General features: G+C 29.9%; 2 protein-coding genes and 1 non-coding gene across 3 annotated transcripts; 1 reads left to right on the forward strand and 2 right to left on the reverse strand.

Moving 5' to 3' along the window:
* Nucleotides 1-1,926: 1,926 nt before the first annotated feature.
* On the forward strand, nt 1,927-5,224 carry LOC114262926 (putative UDP-arabinopyranose mutase 2). Its single transcript, XM_028203386.2, has 4 exons — nt 1,927-2,499; nt 3,893-4,143; nt 4,232-4,400; nt 4,709-5,224. Exons 1-4 carry the CDS (start codon nt 2,176-2,178, stop codon nt 5,048-5,050), a joined length of 1,086 nt encoding a protein of 361 aa, XP_028059187.1. The 5' UTR covers nt 1,927-2,175; the 3' UTR covers nt 5,051-5,224.
* Nucleotides 5,225-9,702: 4,478 nt separating this feature from the next.
* Nucleotides 9,703-9,774, reverse strand: TRNAD-GUC (transfer RNA aspartic acid (anticodon GUC)). The gene has a single exon. It is a non-coding gene; the product is annotated as a tRNA-Asp (tRNA).
* Nucleotides 9,775-12,513: 2,739 nt separating this feature from the next.
* On the reverse strand, nt 12,514-16,404 carry LOC114262927 (uncharacterized). The gene is made up of 3 exons (XM_028203387.2): nt 15,163-16,404; nt 14,374-14,510; nt 12,514-13,527 (listed from the first exon to the last, which is right to left on the reverse strand). The coding sequence occupies exons 1-3, from the start codon at nt 15,759-15,761 to the stop codon at nt 12,722-12,724; spliced, it is 1,542 nt and encodes a 513-aa protein (XP_028059188.2). The 5' UTR covers nt 15,762-16,404; the 3' UTR covers nt 12,514-12,721.
* Nucleotides 16,405-22,538: the final 6,134 nt, after the last annotated feature.

A 22,538-nucleotide genomic window follows, 5' to 3' on the forward strand; every position in this document is an offset into this window, starting at 1 on the left:
ATTTTTTAGATACATCTAAGTAAGGTGTATCTAAAAAAGTAAAAAAAATATTTAAAAAATTAAAAAATATTCACTAAAAACAAAAAAACACAAAAATCAAAAAAGTCAATTTTCAAAAAACTTAATTCAGAAAACTCAAACCAAACACAGTGATTAATTTTATCTTATAGTGTTTTATATTGTGTCAAATTGACAATATTTGTAAAAAAATTAAATAAAAATCAAAAGTGAAATATTTTATTCAAAAGGAAAATAATCATTTTAAATGGGATGTGAATACTTCAATAATGTTAAAGATAATGAATGAATTAATTTGTCTATTAATTTCAACCTAATTTTTAATATAATTTAAAGTACAAAGTTCAAATTATTAATATATAAAAAAAGGGAGAATGTTAGAGATTCAAAACCCATGTAAATGTTTGGTAAAAAAAATTACTCCAAGTAGAATTTTTTTTTTTTTTTGTATCTCTACCCCTTGCTTAAAGAACAAACCATAAGAAAGATTGAAGGTGTAATTTGCCTTTAGTATAACCTTTCAAGGGGCAGATTGCTCTGCGTCCAGAATCTAGATTGGAGAGCGTAATTTGAGACTGTGAGACTTACTATAAGTTTCGTTTCAATAATATAAATAGTTCAGTTCGTGTCTTTCACTCAAAAAAAAAAATAAAAATAGATTGTTCCTATAATTATAAATTATTAATTATCGCGTTTGTTATCAAAAAAATATAAGATTTGTATTTAAAAATACAATTGTTATTTTTTTTAACAAACATGATAAATTGAATAAGTTACGATTATCTAGTCGATCTAATTTTTTTAAGATGAAATACACAAAATGTCTAATAAAATCAACGATTCAGATCACTGAAATCAGACCCATACCTTCAATTAGATTTGGAGTGGGTGTTCTCACACCTCATAAGGTTTATTCGGATCATATTTTGATGATTCGAACCGTCATATTATAGAATTAGTTAGATATATCATTCATATAAAAAATGAATTTAATCGGATAAGTATAACCCATGATCAACGCGAATAATAATTTTAAAAAATTATTAAAATTATGCTAACGATTTATTTTTTTAAAATATGAATGTGGTCATATTGTGGATTACAAATATCTAATTAATTTAAAAATTTTCATAAATGATCTGCTCAACAAATTTTACACTATAAACGATTCAAATTATTAAAATAAGGATAAATTACATTGACACCCCTTGAGGTGTGGGTTTAATATATATCACCCCCGACGTTTGGAAAATTGCATTTCCACTTCTATAATTAATAGTCTCATTTTAAAAATATCCCTACTTATATAAAAGACAACAACTTCTGGTAAAAAAATAGAGGAAATTACATTGAAAAAAAAGTAAGCAAAGGAAGAAAAAAAAAGAGTAAAGCAAAACAAGAAAAAGAGAGAGTTTATGAATTCAATGTGTTTTTGATACTGGTGTTAATTCTATCTAAATAATTACACTAACAGCGGGTTAGTATATTTTCCAAACGTCATAGAGTAATATGTATTAAATCCAAACCTCAGTAGATGTAAATATAATTTACCCTTAAGATAAATTTGAAATATGTTTTTAAAAACTCATAATACGATATTATGCTAGCGAGGGATAGTAACAACCTAAATTCACTCCCAATTCAGATAATGAGAGTGTTTGGAAAGAGGGATAGTAACAATCTAAATTCACCCCCAATTCAGATTATAAGAGTGTTTGGAAAGAGAATTTGGTTAAAATAATTCGATAGAAATAGGTTAAAATAATCCAACAGAAATAAATTAAAAGTTAATTTTTAAATTTTTTTTTAAAAATCTGTAAAAAAGTAAAATAATAATATGACAAAAATAAATTAAAAAATAAAAAAAAAAACTTTTAACCGCCGAGTCAAAACAAGCGAATTAATGAAGCACATGTTGGCAGGTGCCACCACTTAATTGGGGAGTTTCATGTATTGTTGCTGTTGTTATATAATATAGTTTTTTGGGGTAAGCGTTTCTCGTGTACAAATTCACAAACCATTCTCTACAATTCAAATCAGAATTCAGAACTCTCTCTCACCTCACCAAACCTCTCTCTAAATTCTCTGAAACCAATTTCAAACTGTACCATCGATCCGATCTCTCTGCCTCTCTCTCTCTACAAGACAACCAGTAGCATGGCTGGAACATCGGTCTCTCCGATACCGATTCTGAAGGATGAACTGGACATAGTCATACCCACGATTCGTAACCTAGATTTCCTGGAGATGTGGCGGCCATTTTTTCAACACTACCATCTCATAATCGTCCAAGACGGTGATCCGAGCAAGATCATCAAGGTTCCCGAAGGATTCGACTACGAGCTCTACAATCGCAACGATATCAACCGAATTCTGGGTCCCAAAGCCTCTTGCATCTCCTTCAAGGACTCTGCTTGCCGTTGCTTCGGCTACATGGTCTCCAAGAAGAAGTATATCTACACCATTGATGACGATTGCTTTGTAAGCCTCTCCTCTATCACTCTTTCTTTTCTAACTGTTTCTCATCTCCAACTTTTTTCATTTTCTCTTTTGTTTTTAGCTCAATTCATTGATTTGGGTGTGTTATTGAAGTCGTCTGTGTGTTTGGATCTGACTCATTTTTAATCGGAATTTGATCTGTTTGGTAGCTTAGAAATATTCTCGTTATGATTTCATACCAAGAAATTAACAGAAAAAGAACTACCATTTGAAATCTATGTTCACCATTTGAAAAAGAACTGCCAAATCTGAATTTGAAAATGTTTGACATGTGTTTCAGTTTAATGACCTTTGTAGTAACTGTTTCTGCAACAGATTTGATGTTGATTTGTGATCTATTATTCTCTGACGGTGACTTGTTAACTGTGGGTTGCTTCTTTCTTTCTATAAATGTTTGATCATTGTGGATCTTGATTGATTGATCAATGCCTTTGCCAATTTGGTATACTCTGAACCCCGCTGATAGATCCCCGGTCTCTTTCATTTTTAGTCGAATTTTATTGTAATTATAGGTTGTTTCGGGTTTTAAATTCTGTTCCATTTGAGGGTGATGTCGATGCTTTTATTTTCGCAATTGAATTTGGTAATGTCAAATTAACTTCAATTATGCATCAGATCTAGATCTAGATCTAGTAGTATGTGTTTCATTTTTGTATATTAGCTCCAACTCTCGGCCAGACCTGTTATGTTGTACATTTAGAAAGTTTGGTTTTGTTTATTTCATGCCCAAAAATTTTGAATCTTTAGATTATATATCTGCATTGGAATTGACTGTTATAACCTTCTGATTCACAATTCAATACAAGTTTGAACCAAAACAATTTGATTCGACTATTGAATCTTAAATTAAGTGAATCGTACAATTCAACTGCGGTTTAGTATTATTCATTGGGATTTACTATGATTCCCTGCGATTCAGTTGTGTTTTCAAAATGCATGAAATGGCATCATTTCCGTAAAATTAAAAAAAATAAATTAAAAAAAGAAGATTAATTAATTATATTGATAATATATGTGGTTTTATATGTATGTAATATATATAATTTAGTTATATTGATATGTATTTCATTTATAATACTACGTGTGTAGTTTTATATGGATACACATATAAATTATATATTATGATTCTTACGATTCACTAGCTTAATAAAATGATTTACAATACGATTTGTTATTTAACAACATTATCTCCTCGTTTCTTCCGGTTTCCCCCTTCCTGTTATCATGCTGAATTTGCTTCTTTGATTGTTCTGATCAAAATATTGAGGTGCTCTATCGGCTTTGCTGTTACAAATTTGAATTGTTTCGCATCTGCTTTCTATTGGGACGCCATTTTGTTTGCTTTGTGTTTTAAGTTTTTGACATTGCCTCACAGGTCGCTAAAAATCCTTCTGGCAAAGACATTAACGCACTCGAGCAGCATATCAAGAACCTTTTGAGCCCCTCGACTCCATTTTTCTTCAATACCCTTTATGACCCATACACAGAGGGTGCTGATTTTGTCCGTGGATACCCATTCAGTCTCCGTGAGGGTGTCCCTACTGCAGTTTCTCATGGCCTCTGGCTTAACATCCCCGATTACGATGCACCCACCCAGCTTGTCAAGCCTCGTGAGCGAAACACTAGGTACAATTATCATTTGCACATACGTATCAAAATAATAATAATAATAATGAAAATCAGCATAACAATTGATCTGTGTCGGCTTTATCAGGTATGTAGATGCAGTTATGACAATTCCAAAGGGAACCCTCTTCCCCATGTGTGGTATGAATCTGGCATTCAACCGTGAGTTGATTGGCCCTGCAATGTACTTTGGACTTATGGGCGATGGCCAGCCCATTGGACGGTACGATGACATGTGGGCCGGCTGGTGTACTAAGGTATTATTCTTTTCATATTATTTCTGTCTTGATTCTTGTAGTTTCATCCATCCTCCAGATTATCTTCTCAGTGTTCTTATAATCTGCATTAGTAATGCTCTTTCGTGCTTTCTCTAATCATCGAGGGTGGCCCTAGACAATTTGGGGCCTTTGGTGAAAAATCTAGATAACGCCTATCAATAAGCTTAAAATTTTGAACCCGTTGACTAACAGTCCCTTTCCCTGTTTGATCAGCAGTCCGGGGTTCATAATATTGTCTTTGATCATTGAAGAAGCCACTAAGAGGTTTTGATTTATTGTTCGTGTAGGTGATATGCGATCACTTGGGATTGGGTATCAAGACGGGTCTGCCCTACATTTGGCACAGCAAAGCGAGCAACCCATTCGTGAACCTCAAGAAGGAATACAAAGGTATCTACTGGCAAGAAGAGCTGATCCCATTTTTCCAATCTGCGACCCTTCCAAAGGACTGCACCACTGTGCAGAAATGTTACATTGAGCTCTCCAAGCAAGTCAAGGCAAAGCTCGGAAAGGTGGATGAGTACTTCCTCAAGCTGGCCGACGCCATGGTCACATGGATTGAAGCGTGGGATGAACTCAACCCGGCTGAAGGAGAAGCAGCTGTACTAACCAAAGAATCCGGAAAATAGATAATCTGATATAGTTTCTCTGATCTTTTGATAGATCTATTCATGTATCGTTTATTTATCAGCCTTGCCGTATGAGAAAAGAGTATTTGTTTTTTGCAGGTTCGAAGTTATATCTTTGTTATTTTCGATGAGTTATTAAGAACAATAAAATATTATGCATTTTCCATTGAAGTAGATCGCTTTGTTTCTTGATATTGCTTTTGATTTTCTGTTTTTGTTTTTCTGATGATTGAGAGAAGATGGTGGGTTTTGGAATGTCAATTATAAAAGTTTAGTGAGTTTTTTTTGTTTGTTTGTTTGTTTGTCTGCCTGTTCGATTGTCTTTTGCATTTGAATTTCAAATTGAGAATGCTGACAGAGCAGGTTTTGCTTTTCTTTTTTTGGGAATTACAATTCATTGTAAGTTTTTTAAAAAATTACACACAAGTGATAAATTTTATAAATATTAATAATTATAATTATAAATGTTTTCATTTATTTGTAAATATATTTTTTTACCCTCTACTAGAGTGTAACATCTCTTTCATTTTAATACACTAGTTGGACTTGGAAAGTAAAAAAAAAAATTTATTAAAGAAAAAAGGACATTTAGGTTGTGTCAAAAGAAATCTATTTGTTTATTAGTTGATTCACCAAATTAACTATTTGTTGAAATGCCAGTGGCGCATAGGGACAAAGTGAGGCTATTTGTTGAATATCATATATTTATTTATCTCGCCACCACCCTTAGCTGCCGCCAACTTTGATTTTTTTAGCCCTAACAACTTTTTCCAATGTTTTCTTATCACTAAATAAAATTTTATTTTAGATCTAATATCTTATACCTTTGTATATATTTAGGATAGATTTTTCACTAATTTTTTCAAGAAAAAGCTAAAAAAGTAGATTTTTTAATTTTTTTTTGTTTATTGCCTTAAGAGAACTTTTATTTTAATTTTTCATTTTTCACTTCTAAGATTCAGTTGACTTGAAGTTTTTGACACAAAGTCTTAAAAAAATTCAATAAAACAAAAAAAAAATAAAAAATAAAAAATATCAATGGATTTGAAAATAACTACTGTGTCAATTGGTGGATCGGTTTTGAAATCATCTCTTCATTTTTTATTTTTCTTCTTGCGGGTATTGTGGGGCTCACTTTAAGGCTGTATCTTTAGCACAACAATTACTCTAAATTCATGACTAGCGGGACTATGACCTCGTTTGGTAGAGTTGTAAAAAAGTGATTATAACTTATAATTTAATAGTTTATAATTTATAACTGTGAACATAAGTTAATTTTTTACTTATAAATTAAGTTTCTCCTCCCCCATTCAAAAAATAAGTTGATTTTTGACTTATAAAAAGCTATAAACTGTATTGTTAAGCTGAACCAAACACATCAAAATAACTTAAATTAAGCTAAAAGTTAAAATAAGTTAAAAATAAGCCCTACCAAACAGAACCTATGAAAAGTACTTCACTTATTTTATGTTTGAAATTTTGAATCTAATGTTTGTCAATACAAAAGAAAATGAAAGCAAATAATAATAATAATAAAATATTTAACAAAAATCGATGATTCCTTATTTCTTCAACTTTGAAAGTATCCATAGATATTAAAAAATGGACATTTTTTGAGAAATGTTTATTAACTTTCTTTTCATTTTCGTAGCCAATCAAACAACAGCAAAGAATTTGGAACCTCTCTATTTGGTATGATGTTAGTAACACTTAAAACGAATGAATTTATAGTGTGAATTTTAAATTTTAAATTTGGAACCTCCCGTGCATAGTGTGAATTTTAAATTTGGTATGATGTTAGTAACACCTAAAAAGAATGAATTTAATTCACATATTTTTTGAACATTTTCTAAATATTTTGTTTTAACATCAAATTCTAGAACCAAATAAAATCTTAACACTATTATAATAAGGAGAATTTTCTTAAGGTCCCTAATATTAAGGTTTTATAAGATAAAAGATATAATATTTTCATAATAGTTAAAATCCCTCAATATTTCTACAGAGAAAATTCGACTCAGAGAAATTTTACCCAATTCAAAAAAATTTCACCACATCTCAGAGATATTTGAATTTTCACAGAGAATTTTTTCTAATTTTACAAAGAAATTTTAAAATTTCTCTGTGATCATACCAGAGAAATTTTGAAATTCCTCTGAATCGGGTAAAATTTCTCTGTGAAAATGTTGAGGGAACTTAACTAATAAAAAAATTTATCGTAGACCTGTCCTATTACACAAAGTTGAAAATGGATGTTTCACTAACTTTTTCTTATAATAATGATAGTAATATATATATATATATATATATATATATTTTACTTTTTAAATACATTTAAATTTGTAATTCTAAATTTTTTTTTTTGACTAACATATGAAAAACAAATTTAAAAACAACAAAACACAAAGAAGAAAAAAATATTTTTAAAAACACAACCAAACAGAAAGTTATGTGACAAATGATGTTCATTGGCATGACCAACGTATCAAAAATGGATAATTTTTTTCCAAAACCGAGGATGAAAATGTTTGGGTTCATTTTCAGAACAACAATGATACATCCTTATAAATTAGAGCTTTAAGGCCTCGTTTGATAGGTGATTTTTTTTAACTAAAAAATCAAAAAGTTATTAAAAAAATTAAAAAGTCAACAATTCATATCAAAAAGTCAAAAAATCTCTTTTCTCTCTACTTTTTACACATTTTTTCTTAAAAAGTAAAAAATTCATCCCAAACATACTAGTTTTTTTTAGCTTATATTTTAGTCAAATAACCAAAAAGTTACTAAATTAGTCTGTTTCCAAACGAGGCATTAGTGAAGTGAAAAGTCAAAAAACAAAAAAGAGAAAAAAAAAAAAAAAATTAAGGCCAAAACATCACATTAGATGGATCCCACATACACATTCAGCTTATTTGGTTCCATTTTTCTAAAAATACTTTTTAGAAAATTCTATTTTCTTATTTTTTGTTTTTTTTTTGTTTTTACTGAAATTTCTTTAACATTTGAAACAATTTTTTTACTTTTTAGACACACCTAACATAAATAGACCTAAAAAATAAAAAAATTGTAAAAACAATCTTTTAAAAATTCACTAAATACCAAAAATACAAGAATTCAGTACATTTTTTTGTATTTTTATGTATTTGTTAATTTTTTAAAATATTTTTTTACAAAATTTTTACTTTTTAGATACATCTAAGTAAGGTGCATCTAAAAAAGTAAAAAAATATATTTAAAATTTTAAAAATATTCACTAAAAAAAAAAAACAGGAAAACTAAAAAATTCAATTTTCAAAAAATTTAATTCAAAAAACTCAAAGCAAACACACTGATTAGAGCTCACAAATTAGAGTTCCAAAACATTTTTGTTTTCAGAATGACCTTTGTAGAACTTTTTTGATAAATTAAAAAAAAAATGATATATAAGAATTGAATATAGAAAGTGAGTTTATTTTTGGGGCTAAATAGTGATACGATAAAATAAAGAGTATATCTAAACTCTTATTTACAAATATTATAGTAGCTCGGGTTGTATCTAATATTTTTTGAAATAATAAGTCCTATTTAATAAAATTGATAATATTATCAGTTTTTTTTTTTCAATTTTTAAAACTAAGAATATTATCAATTTTGCATAATAACGTTCAAGATAATTGTTTCACTAACTGATAGGGAAAAAAAACAGAGTATGAGATTAAACGTTTTTGTCCTTCTACTTATTAGTTTGATTTAACTATCCAATAAAACCGAGAACATTATCAGTTTTTTCATTTTTAAAGTTTTTTTTAAAATTTTTATTTTTTTTACATATCAATGTTCCATCATCATGCTCTTTTATAGACACAAAATTTTCATTTTTGCACAAAAAATAATTTAGTTTTTTTTCAATTTTTTCAAAAAAAAAAAAAAAAAACTTGTTTGGTTTTGGTTTCCAGAAAATACTTTTCAGAAAATTCTACTTTTTTATTTTTCGTTTTTTTTTTTGTTTTCAATGATTTTTTTAATATTTTAAGTAATTTTTCTAATTTTTAGACACACCTACATAAATGCACTTAAAAATATAATATTTGTACCAAAAATATTAAAAAATAATAATAAAATGAAAATTTAGTATATTTTTCGTATTTTTGTATATTTATTAATATTTTAAAATATTTTTTCACAAATATTTTACTATTTAGATGCATCTAATTAAGGTGCATCTAAAAAAGTAAAAAAATTTCTTAAAATTTAAAAAAAAATTCACTAAAAATAAAAAAAATATAAAAAACAAAAAACTCAATTTTTAAAGAATTGAATTCAGAAAACTGAAACAAAGCACATGGAATTAGTTTTTTTCTTTTTTACAATTTTTTTTTTTAAATTTAAAAGTTGATATTTTAAAGTTTTGAAAATCAAAATAAATGTCAAAACATCATATTCCGTTATAGATAATTATAAATGATGAATAATCATTTTTAAAGAGTAATTTTGACTATTAAAAATTTAATGAGGCTTAAAAATTTAAAAAATCTTAATTAAAACTTAATAGAATATAAATTTATAAATTAAAATTTATGTGTAAATATCCAAAAATAAATAATGAAAAAGTATATATATTGAAGAATATAACAGTAATGAAAATAACGATGGTTGTAAAAATATTCATTTGTCGCCGTTGCCGGGGATCGAACCCGGGTCACCCGCGTGACAGGCGGGAATACTTACCACTATACTACAACGACTTTGCTATGCAAAGTTTGTTAGTAAGTTTTTATTTGTAAATAAATTGTATTTGTGAAATCCCATGAACACACTTTATACCTATATTCAGGGTTAATTATAATTAGCACCCCTTCACTTTTACTGTAATCTCACTTTGTCCCTTCACTTTACACTTTAATTAAATTGCAATATCACCATTTTATTTGTCTATTGTTAATGAAGTTGATGAAAATTAAAAATGAAAGAACCAAAGTGAAATTTTGTTGAAATACAAAAACTAAAGTGAGATTTTGATGAAAGTATAAGACTGTTAATAGAACGAAAAAAAATATCATGTTTAGCTTACATGATAAATTTTACCAACTTCATTCACCATAATAGTTACAATTAAAAGTAAATAAATCAAAATATAATTACAGTGAACGTGTACAGACGCTAAATGTTACTAATCCCTCTATTCATAGTAACTAAAAGGGTTATTCTATACCACAATTATTATTTTGTTAAACAAAAAATAATTAATTTTTATATTAATTTCAAAACAAAAATCAATTATCCAGATATCCACCCACTCCCCTTAATAGTAATGAGCAAATTATGCAAGAAGTAAATTAGTTATTCAAATATCATTCATTCATAGAAACCCCTTCCCAAAAAGAAAACTTTTCTATAAAAGCAAATATAAGCATCTAAAGAGAATTAACTTACTTTATCTCTTTTAATGAACTTTTTCCATCTTTGATTGAAAATATTTTACTTTATTGGGGTCCATCTAGATTAGAAAAATCTGAAAATTTTAATATATATATATATATATATATATATAAATTTTGAGGCAAATTTGGTAAAGACGAAAATAAAACCTTTTAATTTTTTTTCCTTCAATTTTCATAATCATCTATTTAAACATAGTTAAAGAGAAATATAATTCAAAGATTAGAAAGTTCACTAAAAACAAATAAAGTTAAAAAAAAAAAAGGTTCAACTCATAAGTGGGTGCCAAAAGATTCTACATACCAACATTAAAAATAAAATAAAATAAAAAATCTCCATAACAGCTTTCCAATCCGATTGGCACAAAAACATATTTATGCTAATCAGAGCCCAATACATTTCTGACGATATATAGATAGACAGCTTGAATGCAGAGTTTGATTATCAAGTTCATAAACAATTGCCTGGAACAAAAAGATCACAGCAGATGAGAGAACTGTGAATTCATATACAAATGGACACAAATGCCAACTCAAACTCAATCAGCTATATTCATGCTAAAAAAAAAAGAAGTAACTTCCCGAATCATACTGAGTTGGGTGCAGTAGACGACATCAAGATTGTCAGCTCAGCAGTAGGTGAAAAAAGTTGAATCAGCGTTCCTTGGAAAGGCTCGATGAAGCTTTCCTCCGTTGCATGATTCCTTCAGTGACTTGACCTGTCTCAATAACAAGTGTGATTTCTTTGATGCAAAACAGGTTTAGAATTGTGGGGGTTGTACAAACTGGTGTATTGCTTACCGGTATAAGTTGTATTTGTATATAGATGTGATAATTTTTCACGCTACAGACGCTTGAGTCATGCTGTTGGAGGGGGCTTGATATATACATTGTTGGGTTTGTTTTCTAACAGTTTAAGCGTTTGGGAATATTGATAACTTAACTTAACACGTGCAACTGAAAACCAAAAGAAACACTCAATGATATAAAATAGCAAACGTGTAACGCAACTTTTTATTATGCATTTTGTTAGTGATTCTGAAGCAAAGGAAGCATTAGGATTTGTTAAATACGGTCCATTTTGATTGAGTTCAAAGAAAAAAAACATGTTTGATAAATTACACGGACTTGGTAGTGGTGGCAACCAATGGCCATCCCAAAAATATTATATATATATTTATTTATATGTTATAGGTAGGTAGAAGTATCTTAGAAAGTCTTCAAGGGGGGTGCCACCCATGTTCAGCCGAAAAAACAGGCAAAAAAACAAAAACAGACTCCTCTGCATCTGTTTAACTAAAAGTCTATACAAATGCCAAAAATTGCTCCTTGGGAAAGAGGTTCCTCCATATCTTCAAAGGAACTTCAGTTCGGTTCTCCCCAATTAATCCACATCACACATAAGGAGGCCGCCAACAAGCCTTTTGTTACCTTCTCTTCCCAACTCTACCCCCTCTCCGACTATGCATGACATCCACAAAACTCTTAAGGAAGAACCATTGCAATTTGCATCCCAAACAACTATAAAATCAATCCCCAAAGCTCTCTAGCTGCATAGCAATGAATAAGAAGATCAATGAATTTCCCATCTTGCTTACTACCAACACCAATTATAAAAAATATGGCGTCTTCTAATGAAGTTGTCAATTGTACGCATCTTCTCATTGAGTAGCTGTCCAAAACACACCCCCAAAAACAAAAAAATAAAAAACTTTTGATGGAGAATTTTGGCGACCAAACCCATCTCCAAGGTAAGTTGTTAGAACTGGGATTTTTTTTTCTTCAAAATATTCACAAAATAGAGGGTTAAACTATGCATATTTCCTAGGAACTATAAGTGAATTGGGAACATGTTCCTCTCTTCCATTGTTATGACCCATTAATGGATAAATCTCCAACAATATTCTACATCCGTACTCGTGCTTGTATTGTCCAACAGAAAACCATGTTTGCCAGTCCCACAATAGTTTATTGAATTTGAAGAGTTCATGTAACAGGCTTCAACATCGTCATAAAGCGGCAAGAGTAAATGCCAATGAGTCAACATTTTAAGGCCCCAAAACCCCACGTTTCTGTTCAAGTTTAAGCATGTAATATCAGGAGACAACAAAGCACTCACACTTAAAAATTTACCAAGAATAGGTGTTTTGGCTGTTTCCATGGCAGTTCAGAAATACATTATTTATGGAAATGAAATCCTACAACAACACATTCATATACCATATTTGTGGACCACTCGAGTGATATTGAGGCCTCAAAAAGCATCATTTTCCCGCTTCACATGCATGAATTGCCTTTGATGCTCCACTCGCTGAAGCTGTGATGACAGTTTAAGCAGATCAATAGTAGATCCATCTTCACAAGAAAGACGGTCCTTGTCGTTTATGTATTGTGACCCTTGGAACATTCCATCGGTGAAGTTAACAGCATCACCATCATCAGAAATTAGTATGGGATTAAAGTGATTCTCTTCTACAGAATTAAACTTATTAGCTGTCACTCCATTTATTGAAGCCTGTGAGCTCACTCCCAAGATCTTTCCGGAGATTTGACCGACATTGTAATTAGCATGGCTGCCTGATACAATCTGAGCCATAGGAATTCCCGATGAACGGCTTGAAGAATTCTGTGATTGAGATGACAGAAGAGAGAGAGCACGACCACAGCCTGACATCCCTATCCCTTGAACAGTTGATCCTGAGTTGAAAAGGGCGAAATCTTCACTTCCTATTGAGGTGTTGTGGATCAAAGAACCCGAGACAGAATTTGAGGACCCTAGATAATGTGTGTATCGGTTACTGTTCTCATTGAAGTCTCTTCCTGTTGCTGAATTAACTCCGTTTGCAAGAAAAGGACAATGTTTTTCAAAACCATGAGGGAACAGGGATTTTGGATGCAGATGTCCATTTGTGATGGGAATTGCCGATGGAGGAGAATAATTGGCCCCATTTTCAAGTTTTATATGCCCATTCCAGTCATTTGTGTCATATTTCTGTGGATGCAGAATGTTGCTAGGGAGTATATCTTGGCAAATAAAAGATGATGGTGTTATCATACTACCTGCATAATTTAAAGAAAACAGAAAACAAAAATATAATTTTCAGAACAAATAGGAAGGTCCTTAGGATATAGAGGTATATTAGGAAAACACTTCTCTCCCCCGAGTCTCAACTTCTAGTTAATCAATTCAGTAAAGCTAGATTACTTTTTTCAACAAAAATTTGAATAAAAGGTAATGGTCCCCAGAAAGTTTTTGGGTTAATAATTATATTCCAAAAAATTTATTTGATGAACAATGAAATTATGGTAGCATAACAACATAAAACTGAAGAAGAAAGCAGTTAGAGACGACATGTTTAATCCAAGAATTTGATTCTCCAGGTTTTAATTAACTAGAGAAAGAAAGCAAAGGGAGAGAAACCGCAAAGGAGTTGGACTCAAGGATTCTTGCTAGTGTCTCCTGGTCTTAACTGATATCTGTGGTTTGCAGGTGATTGCAGGTATTTGGGGTTTACCCGTAGGGATGAGTCCAATGTGGCCTTGCCTTGGGGAAGTTCCTCATCACAGAGAGAGAGAGAGAGAGGTATAATATCAGAACAAAAGGCTTCTCTCCCTGACATCGAACTTCTAGTCTATCAATTCACTAAAATTAGATTACTTTTTTCCCCGTAATTTGATAAGAAGGTAACGGTCCCCATACCTAATTTTAGCCACGTTAATGATCATATTCTAAAATGCTTATTTGATAAACAATGAAATTATGTTGCTGACGAAAAAAAAAAATGAAATTATGTTAGCATAACAAAATAAAAACTGAAGTAGAAAGAAGTAATTGATGACAAGTTTTTTAATCCAAGAACTTGTTTAGGAAGTACTCCAAATTAGAAGAGAAGGTACATTAAATACCATTATATGACTGAAAAAACCTCCCACTTCTACCAGAGTGAGTTCCCACATGAGGTTTCCTTCGACGTTCATTGTGGCCTGCAAGACGTTTACGACAACTGCGTTTACCATCGTCAAATTCAGCCAGCGAATGAAACCTGCAGAATCAAAAGCCAGTATATATAATATCAGCAACGCAAAACATGTCTGTTCTTACTGATCAAACTTGAGACCAAAGGAACATGCTGGATTGTATTTCAAAGGTAGAGGTAAATCTTCCAGAAGCCACAGATCTGGTTTATTTAAGGCATATAATTAGCTTTTCCAGAACAGAAATTAATAGAGCTTAAAATCTACTAACTATTGCCAAATATAGGAAAAGCAAGACTTAACAAACATAAAACAACTACGCGTCTTGTTGTTAACAAGTGTCCTAGACCACAATAAAAAGACACAAAATTTGAACAACAAGAGATACTTTTCACTGATTTCAGAACTCTTTTAACCTTTTTCACCTATTTGCAAAGCACTTTCACTCCGATCCCAATATCGAGAAATGTGTCAGAGCACTCGTTAGCATTTGCCACCAACTAAGGTGAGATAGGCAGATAAAGAAAATCCAATATGTACTAAACAAACTAGCCCTATTTACAGTTTCAAAAGCCAAGAAAACGTGGAACAGAAACGGAATTAGCTGTTGTAAGAATCATTTTTTTTTTTTTTTTTTTTTTTAATTTCCCCAATTGCATAGCTGAAACTAACTGAATTGCAAGGTCAGTTACAAAATGGAACAAAAAAAACTAATCCAACCTGCTACATTGCTGACAAAACCTTTGTTCATTGCCATTGACAATGACTTTGGCAGTCTTTGCGTGAACCTCACAGACTTTGTGCCTCTTGTGGTAATCCTTGGATGAGCTCAGATCTTTCTTACAACCATAAACTTGGCAAAAGGGGGTCTGAGAACTCAAACCGGCTCGGACCCTCTTCGTCGGCAACAATGACTCTGAGGAGGACAACACTGGGGCCGTTTGGGAGGATCTAAAATCATCAGCAATCCTCCCCAGCTTCAAATCAATGAAGGATGAATCACGACTGTTTGATTCAACCACAGAGCTAGAAAACTTTGAACTAGACTCATCTTCCCCAGAAAATGCATTTGTCATGGATGTAATTGGGGTACAAATTCTTTCATTCAAGTTATTTTCTGGCCAAGATTTTCTTGGCATTTCCGGGAAACCCAACTCTACAAACCCTTGATTCTCTACCAAATTGCTGTCATAATTACATGGGGTTTTCAATTCCCAACCCATCAACCCATTTTTCCCTCTCCCAAACACATCAGGAGCAGAAATAGAATCGTCGGACACAAAACCCTTTCCTTGAGAAACATAGCTCCAAGACTCCATTATAATACAAAAATTATGAAAATACTAAGCAAGATAACTATCTTTCTTCGACACTTTGACCCAATTACCAGGTTGAATTGTTATCATATCTCCAACATCTCAAATCTGTCCAAACTTCAATTTCTGAGGAAAGCCATGAAGAAAATTCCAAATCCCACAACCCAAACAGCAAAAAATCAAAGAAATGAGCACAGATAGATGAGAAAATTAAACCAACAAGGACCCAATAAGCAAAGAGATGAGCTCATTGTGGGCATAGTTTGTGGGGTGGGGGAAGAAGCAAATTTAGCGGCAGAGGACTGAAGTTTTAGTGAGTGAAAAAACTTATAAAGTGACTGATGAAAGAAGGAAAATTAAAGGGAAAGCTGCTCAAAATCCAAAATGATGAGAGAGAGAGAGAGAGAGAGAGAGAGAGAGAGAGAGACGTTGAGGGGTTTATGACAGATTATTATTGGAGAAGGCAGAGAGATGACTCAATGAAAGAGAATTTATGAGTGTGTTCCACGTTCCTAACTCCATGGAAGTGAGCTTGTGGTTGCCTTTTAGTGTGAGAGAGAGAGAGAATTTCTTCAGCTTCACAGCAAGGGAAATGCCATTTCCAAACCTTCTTTTTTTTTTTTTTTTTTAATCTCATAAATTTTACATAATTATAATGATTTTATTTTTAATAAAAATAAAATTATCAGAACTATAATATGTATGATGTTTAGATGAAAATATATATATAATTATGCAATATTAACATGTATTCTTAGACACATTCTAAATCCTCTCAATTTGTACTTAAAAGATATTTATTAACAAAATCCATCATTATTCATGTTTATCGTTCTTCTATTCCATTCCCTTCTTTTATAGTTTTGCATTGGACTTTTCAGAAAAAATAGATAAATCTTTTGATACTTTTAGGCTGTATTTGGATTATAATTTTGATAAGAATTTAGGTCAAGTTTGGAAAGACTAAATAAGTGCACTTTTTTACTTTTTATGAAATATGGGTTGGATTTGGGTTGGGTTTGAAGTGATGTGTTAGAAAGGTGATGTGACTTAAATAAGATAATGTGACTTAAATAGGATTGTGAGTTTTTGAATTTTTTAGAAGATGCCAAACTTGGCCTTACAAAGAAAAAATAAAATTGTGAGTGAATTGTATCAACATTTCATTCATATTTGATCTATATTTTTCATTTTTCTTTCTAAATTTCTATCTAAATTCATGATTCAAATATAATTTAAAGAAGTGGAGAAAATCTATTAAAATTTCTAATAAGACAATTGTTAATGAGAGTTGGGATATTGTTTATCAATAAGATTGACGTGAAGAAAAAAATTAAAATGAAAAATTGGTGAAAAGATTAAAAAGAGTTTTAGAACTTATAAAAGTGTGGTATATATTTTTATACATTTTTTAACACATATATAAAGGCTAATGATTATCCATTAAACTGTCATTAACAGTTTTCAAACATTTAAAACAATAATAAAATTACAGTAAGATCATATTTGATTAATGAATTTGGATAGAAAGTTAGAAAAAATAAATGTAAAAAATATGTTAACTATATTTCACTTATCTTTTTTATTTTTCTTTTCAAATTTCTATTCATATTCATAAACTAAACATGTCTTCACTATGCCAGACACAATTTAAAAAAACCATATAGGGGTGGTTTGGGAAGTGGGTTGTCTTTTTTACTTTTTAATTTTTTTTGACTATTTTAGCCTGGGCTAAAAAGCTTGGTTTGGGAAGAGCTTTTTAACTTTTTAGCTTTTTTGACTTTTTTTGTGAGAGAAAGGTGTAATGATTATGAATTAGATGTGATATTTTATTTTTTGTGACTAAAATAACCTATTTTGTCTTTTGTGATTAAAATAGCCAAAAAAACTCAATCTAGCCCTTCCCAAAACGGAGCATAGTGGCCTGTTTTTGGTAGAGTTTTTTTTTTAAGCTAAAAACACTCATTCTTCAACTTCAATAATCAGTTTTTATTTATTTATTTTTTAATTTATTTAAACTATGTCTACCTAATAAACCTTATATAAAAATTGTACCAAATAATTTAACACATAATCTCAAATTAAGGCCTAGTTTGGCAATATGATTTTTTAGTAATTTTTTGACTTTTTAGTTAAAATATAATATAAAAGAAACTAGTATATTTGTGATGACTTTTTAATTTTTTATAAAAAAAATATACAAAAAATACAAAAAAAATAAAATTTTTAACTTTTTAATATAAATTATTGACTTTTTAATTTTTTTAATAATTTTTTTTTTGACTTTTAAACTAAAAAAATTAGTTCTCAGCAAAAGCTAAAGCAAGATATAATAACTCTTTTAATTTATTACTACATGTGCGAAATGTGAATTGAAATGCCTTAAATGAGACAAGTGTGAGCATGGAACAAAACAAAAAGTCACACACGTCACACGTTGTCGGTAATGAACCCTCAATTGTGTGCCTTCATTGTCAATTGAGCCGTGTTCCACGATCTATTGAAACAAGCATTATTTTTTATTTATTTATTTTTTTTTTCACACAGTAAATATTAAGGAATTGGCTGTGTAATAAAAATTAAAAAATAATATTTAAAATTTAAAACTTAAAATTTAAGAATTTTTTTTTTAAGATCCCTGATATTATGATTTTATAGCATAAATGACATTTAATATTTTCATAATGTCTAAGGTCCCTCAACATTGATCCAGAGAAATTTCAGCCCAGAGAAATTTCAACCCGGATAAATTACAGTCCAGAGAAATTTCAGCCCAGAGAAATTCTATTCAGAGAAATTCTGGACTTCCAAAGATTTTCTCTGGGTTCAAGACTTTGAACATTCAAATTTCTCTGGATTCATGGACTAACATAAAAAAAAAAAAACCAAAGAAAATTCAATCCAGAAAAAATTTAATCCAACTCAAAGAATTTCTCTGGTTCAAACCAGATAAATTCAATCAAAATCATAGAAAATTCAATCTAAATCAGAGATTTTCTCAGGTTCAAATAAGAGAAAATTCAATCCAACTCTGAGAATTTCTCTGGTCCAAACCAGAGAAATTCAATCAAAATCATAGAAAATTCAATCTAAATTAGAAAATTTCTCAGAGAATTTCTCAGGTTCAAATCAGAGAAAATTCAATCAAACTTTGAGAATTTCTCTGGTCCAAACTAAAGAAATTCAATCAAAATCATAGAATTTCTCTAGACTTCCCACTTAGAAATTCTCTTCAAATTTCTTTGGTTTGCAAATTTCTTTAGTTTTCTCCCAGAGAAATTTCTAGAATTTCTCTAGACTCCAAACCAGAGAAAAACACCATATTCCAAACAAAGAAGAGAAACATAATTTTTTTTTTAAAAAAAACAGAGGATTTCTTGAGCTTCTTCAGTATCTAACAATGGCTGAAAACTCTTCTTCTCTCAGGTATCTCTACTGCCTCGCAATAAAATCCTCTACCGTCCTCCGGAACTTCTCTCCGCTCATCTTCTCCGCACATCTACTCACCGCCGTCGCACTCCTCCGTCTTACTCCGCCGTATCGTTCTTCACCACCACTTTCTCTCTTCAAATTCTCACACTGACTCTCTCTCCTCCGATACTCGATCTCGACTCCATGATCAATCTGATTCTTCAAACTATTCTCAACATACTCTTCGCAGAAATTGAAACTCGTTTTGCTATTTCTGGTACTGTATTTCAGAAACAGAGTGATGATGATTGCGTTTCCGATCACGAACACGAACCAGGGACTAAACACGACGATTGTTAGTCGCCGGAAGTAATCACCGGTAAGTTTGAGAGTGGATGAGTAGGAGAGAAAAGACTATTTTTCCGATCAACTTCATTTTCTCTCTCTAGAAAGCTCTGGGTTTCTCTGTCTGTATGTATCTATGTATGTACATGTCTGTGTGTAGTGAACTCTTTGTGTGTACGTGTTTGATCGTGGTGATGAGTGAGAGTAGACAAAAGGAAGGGGGCTAAATTTCTCTGTGATAGATGGGAGAGACCTTAGACATAAAAAAATAATATTGTGGATGTCTTTCATTACTAAAATTAGGAAATGGACTTTAGACTAATTTTTCCTAAAATTTAAGTCATTTAAAAAGTCATTGAAAATTTATTCAATAATTAATTTCAAATGCTCCACAAAAACGAATTAGGAACCAATTGCCCTAAAGTTAAGCTGGGTGACAGTTACTTTGAATCATAATAATAATAAATAAATAAATATACAAAAGGATAACTGCTTGGTGGAAGGCCTTGGTTCATGTTTGGTGAAGTTTATGTATTTTATATGTTGAAAGTCCATGTCATAATTAACACAATTTATGTTCAGAGTTTTTGAGATAAAAATAATTTAAATAAATAAAAAAATATGATTATTAAAAAATGAGTGAACTGTGCTTTTGACTTATATGATTATTTATCTTTAGATTGCAAGAAGCAGTAGCAAATAAAACTATTGTTACAATAATATGTTCATTTTTTAAGATTGCTTTGGATAGTAAAAATATATTATATTTATGACACAAAAAAATAATTATTTATAATTGATGAAAGATATAACAAGATAGTGACACGTATACAATAATTTTTTCTATGGAAGGCCCATAGAAACATAAACCAATTGGCTCACATGTCACCATCTTTGACAAGTCCAGTCACCGTGTGGGGATCACCATTGATGGCCATGGAAGTTTGCTTTCACACTAAAGCTTTGGGCCTAAGAAAATATTGACCATTAAATTAAATTTTTTTTTGAAGGTTGCCTTGAGTGAAAACTTGTATTTTATTTAATGAATGGATTTTATATCAAGGTTACACTTAGAAATAATATGGTACTGACAATTTTGTGATTAAAAAAATAATATGGTATAGAATAGTTATATATTACTTAATATAAAAATTTTGAATCAATAAATATATGAATAGAAAAGTTATAAGTAGAGACAAATACGACCCGAGTAATTCTTGAATAATTTCCTCCTTGATCAAAGGTTTCCTATTTTTTTCTCCCTCATTTGGTGAAATCTTTTATCAGAGTCAAATTGATCCATCAACTTTCCAAAGGTTATAACTTTGTTATAAATTTAAATTCTTTTTTGAAGGTTACCTTGAGTGAAAACTTGTATTTTATTTAATCAATGGGTTTTATATCAAAGTTTCACTTAGAAATAATATGGCACTGATAATTTTGTAATGGTATAGAATAGTTATTTTATTTAATATAAAGATTCTGAATCAATAAATATATGAATAGAAAAGTTATAAGTAGAGACAAATACGACCCAGGTAATTCTTGAATAATTTCCTCTTTGATCAAAGGCTTCTTATTTTTTTTTTTCTCTCTATTTTGTTGAAATCTTTTATCAAAGTCAAATTGATCCATCAACTTTCCAAAGGTTATAACTAGTTATAAATTTAAATTCTTTTTTGAAGGTTACCTTGAGTGAAAACTTGTATTTTATTTAATCAATGGATTTTATATAAAAGTTTCACTTAGAAATAATATGGCACTGATAATTTTGTAATTAAAAAAATAATATGGTATAGAATAGTTATATTATTTAATATAAAGATTTTGAATCAATAAATATATGAATAGAAAAGTTATAAATAGAGAGACAAATACTACCTAAATAATTCTTGAATAATTTCTTCCTTGATCAAAGGCTTCCTATTTTTTTCTCCCTCATTTGGTGAAATCTTTTATCAAAGTCAAATTGATCCATCAACTTTCCAAAGGTTATAACTAGTTAAAATAACAGTGGACTCATGCAATTTTTTTTCCCTAATCATGGTATGTTTTTTACTTAATTTCTTTCTTTCCTTTTCTCAAACCAATATGTAACTATCGAAACTATTTAAGGATTGTTTGAAATAATCTAAATAAATATATTTTTTGATTTTTTATGAAAAGATATATAGAAAAGTAAAGCGGTAATGTGACCTAAATAAGTGTACTTATTTAATTTATGTCAAATATGTCTTAGTATCGAATAGGAAAAAAAAAAACAGAAGGAGAACTGCTTTTAATTTTTATTTTCTAATAGTCAATTTCAACTTTTTGCAAGCTGTACTAAAATTTTATTCCAAGAGCATTGAATAAATGCTCCTGACTGAATTATTTTGTAAAAAAAAATGTTAAGATTTGAATTAATTATTGGAAGTCACTATTCTCGCTCTATTTTGCTCCAAATACATTTTTTTATCCTTTATTATATATAATTACATTAATATTCTTTCACACAAAATACATTTCCTAAAAAACTAAAATTTCAAAAATATTAATGTAACTATGTACAATAAAGATAAAAAATTGACTGTATTTAAAGTAATATTGAGTGAGAATAGCAACTCCCAAATTATTTTGATATTTTTCATTATTCAAATCTTGAAGAGTGTTTCTGTGATATTATTTAAAATTAAAACTAAAGTAAAAATATGTTAAAAATATTTAAAATGTATTAATTTTAATGAAAAGTGTAATGAAAAGTATCTCCTATTTTTTCATTTCTTTTGTTTTTTTTTCTTATATCGCAAGAGCATTCCTTAACAAAATTCTTATCTATAACATGCGTATTTTGAAGTGAAATTTCAATTCAGTGTAAGTTTTAAAAAATAATTACAATTCAATGGTAAATTTTATAAAATTAATAATTAAAATTTTAATTTTTTCATAAATATGTAATAAATTTTTTAAAATATCAAAGAATGATAGTTTCCCCTATTTTGAATGTTGTTTGATGCTATCATTGCCTCATCATCCGGTCATCAA

Source organism: Camellia sinensis, chromosome 4 (genome assembly GCF_055761805.1).
Source record: "Camellia sinensis isolate YWXY chromosome 4, ASM5576180v1, whole genome shotgun sequence".
Classification (NCBI taxonomy): Eukaryota; Viridiplantae; Streptophyta; class Magnoliopsida; order Ericales; family Theaceae; genus Camellia; species Camellia sinensis.